The 2,581-nt window shown below is 40.8% G+C and overlaps 1 protein-coding gene across 1 annotated transcript; it reads left to right on the forward strand.

The window, feature by feature from the left end:
• The first annotated feature begins 346 nt into the window (after window positions 1-346).
• Window positions 347-1,854, forward strand: LOC101897932 (lipase 3). Its single transcript, XM_020038648.2, has 3 exons — window positions 347-523; window positions 610-1,335; window positions 1,395-1,854. Exons 1-3 carry the CDS (start codon window positions 443-445, stop codon window positions 1,836-1,838), a joined length of 1,251 nt encoding a protein of 416 aa, XP_019894207.1. The 5' UTR covers window positions 347-442; the 3' UTR covers window positions 1,839-1,854.
• The last annotated feature ends 727 nt before the right edge of the window (window positions 1,855-2,581 follow it).

Below are 2,581 nucleotides of genomic sequence, written 5' to 3' on the forward strand. Positions count from 1 at the left end.
TCCGAACAAACATTTCATTGGGAATTTTGTTTTCGAAAAAAAAAAAAGATTTTGCAAAATTACATTACAGCTCGATGCACCCTATTAAAGCCCGGCAAACACATGTTCTTAATGAATTGTGAGAAATTTATTCTCGGTTTGTCTGTTTGTTTGTTTGTCTGTTTTGAGGTTGGGAGAGGCTGCCACTGCAAAACATTCTGGGTTGTAATGTAATGCGGGGGTGATTGGCTGGCGTAGGGGGGTTTGCTTTGGTTGTTTTGCGGCGAATTACGGCATGTGGCAATCTTATTAAATTGGCTAAATATGAAGAATACTAATCGTGGCTAATTAGTGTGAGGAGCCGCATGCCGGTTCGAACCTTATTATCTGCTTAGAACAGCGCAGCTCCGATCGATTGATTTTGTTATATATTTAGTGTGTGCCAAAACGGTGTTGCTGAAAGATGAAGATACAAATCGTGCTGATCGTGTTGCTGGCGGAGATTTTTATCACCACCGTTAAGGGCCAGTCTAATTTGAATACAGTAAATAAATATTGAAATTTAAATAAAACGGAAAACAATGTGAAATTAAAAAAAAAAAACGTTTGTTTACATTTGCTTGTTTACAGTGTGATCGTATCACCCGGCATGGCTACCCCTGCGAGGAACATACGGTCACAACAAGTGATGGCTATATTTTGGCATTGTATCGAATACCAAATGGCCATGCAGGGAATCGCTTGGCCAGCGGCGAAATTAAACCTGTGGTCTTCCTGATGCATTGCTTGTTCTGCTCATCGGATATATTCGTTTTGGTGGGACCCAATGATGGCCTGCCCTTTATGTTGGCCGATGCCGGCTTTGACGTTTGGATAGGTAATTCTCGTGGCAATGTATATTCCCAGAGACACACCTCCCTGTCACCGTTCTCTAAGGAGTTTTGGGCATTTTCGCTGGATGAAATCGCCCAAATTGATCTGCCAACCGAAATTGAATACGTTCTTGGAGTGACGGGGCAACCACGGCTTAACTACATTGGTTACTCACAGGGCACCACCACCCTGGCGATTCTGCTCTCGTCCAAACCCAACTTTGCCAAAAAGTTAAAGGCTGTCCATCTACTGGCACCGGCAATATATCTATGCCACGTACGCTCTCCTCCCGTGCTGTGGTTGGCCAGATACTTCGGCACTCCCAGTTCGGTGACAAGTTTTTTTGCCACCCTACCAAGCCAGAGGGCATATGGTCTGATAAGGGCCTTAAGCAGTGGTCTCTGTCAAAATCCCCAGGTTACGGAATTGTGTGTGAGGATTTTGAATACATTTACCGGCTTCGATTCGCCATACATGAATAGGGTAAGTTCGGTGTGGGATATACTGGCGTATATTTGTTGTAATTTTGATTTTTTTCACAGACCCTCATCCCAGAACTGCTCATAACCACACCAGCCGATGGTTCCAATCAACAGAGTCACCATTTCTTTCAATTCATCACAACGTGCGAATTCAAGGCCTTCGATTTTGGAACCGAAGGAAATATGGCAAAGTATGGCAGCAAAAAGCCACCACCCTACGATGTTAGAAATATTCGCACCGAAGAACCCATTGAATTTTATTTTTCGGACAATGATTTTTTGGCCCCTCCGGAGGATGTAGAACATTTACATAGTCTGATGGGCGATCGAGATCACTGGAATCGTGTACGCTACAGTAAATATAATCATTTTGATTTCACCATAGCCTCCAATGTGAAGTCGTGTATCAATGATTGCGTCGTTGATCGACTGCAGAGGTACGAGGGTAGACCCTATGCTGGGACTCTGTGTACATGTTTTAAGAAAAAACCATTTAGAAAATAGGAATAAAAAAAAAATAGTTGAAATTTATTTATGGCTCTCTTTTTCTGGGTTTTTGGAAACTTTAAACTAAGAGGGATCAAAAAGTACCAAGAGGTTCTAAATATTGTACCATGGTATTTAGTGAACGTGACATTTTTTTTATTCGAGCTTAAGGGTACTTAAAATCGTACTATAGTACTTTGCCAAGGGCTAAAGCTAAAATTTGAAGTGTTTCTCACTATTAATATATATAATCCCGATTAATAGGTCACAAAAGGTACTTAAAGGTATTAAATTCAGAACAATGGTATTTAGGAGAAAACAGACCAACCGAGAGGTTGGAAATTGTCAAAGAAACCTTCAAAATACAGAAAACCTAGAGGCACCTTTATATCGGGCCTATACCTAAACGTGGAGCAATATAGCCCATTTCAGCTTACGTATAAACCTTTTTGACAAATTAAAGGCAGTAGATTAAATTATGTGGACTCTATCGGGATTTCAAGAGGCAGACAGACGGACATCGCTTAGTCGCCTTATAATTTTATTCTGATCAGGATAGTTTTAGGGGTCTTTAACGAATATTTCGAGGTGTTGCAAATGGAAAAACAAATTTAATATACTCTTCATTTTAGGGCGGAGGGTATAATTAGTGCTGGGTATGTGTTTAAGTAGGGCTGAATTTTTCATACCTGCAGCCATAAGGCTGAATATCATTTGATATTCCCAAAACGTACCTCATCAAAATAATGGTTCTAGATCCT

This window comes from Musca domestica, unplaced genomic scaffold, assembly GCF_030504385.1.
Source record: "Musca domestica strain aabys unplaced genomic scaffold, Musca_domestica.polishedcontigs.V.1.1 38, whole genome shotgun sequence".
Taxonomy (NCBI): Eukaryota; Metazoa; Arthropoda; class Insecta; order Diptera; family Muscidae; genus Musca; species Musca domestica.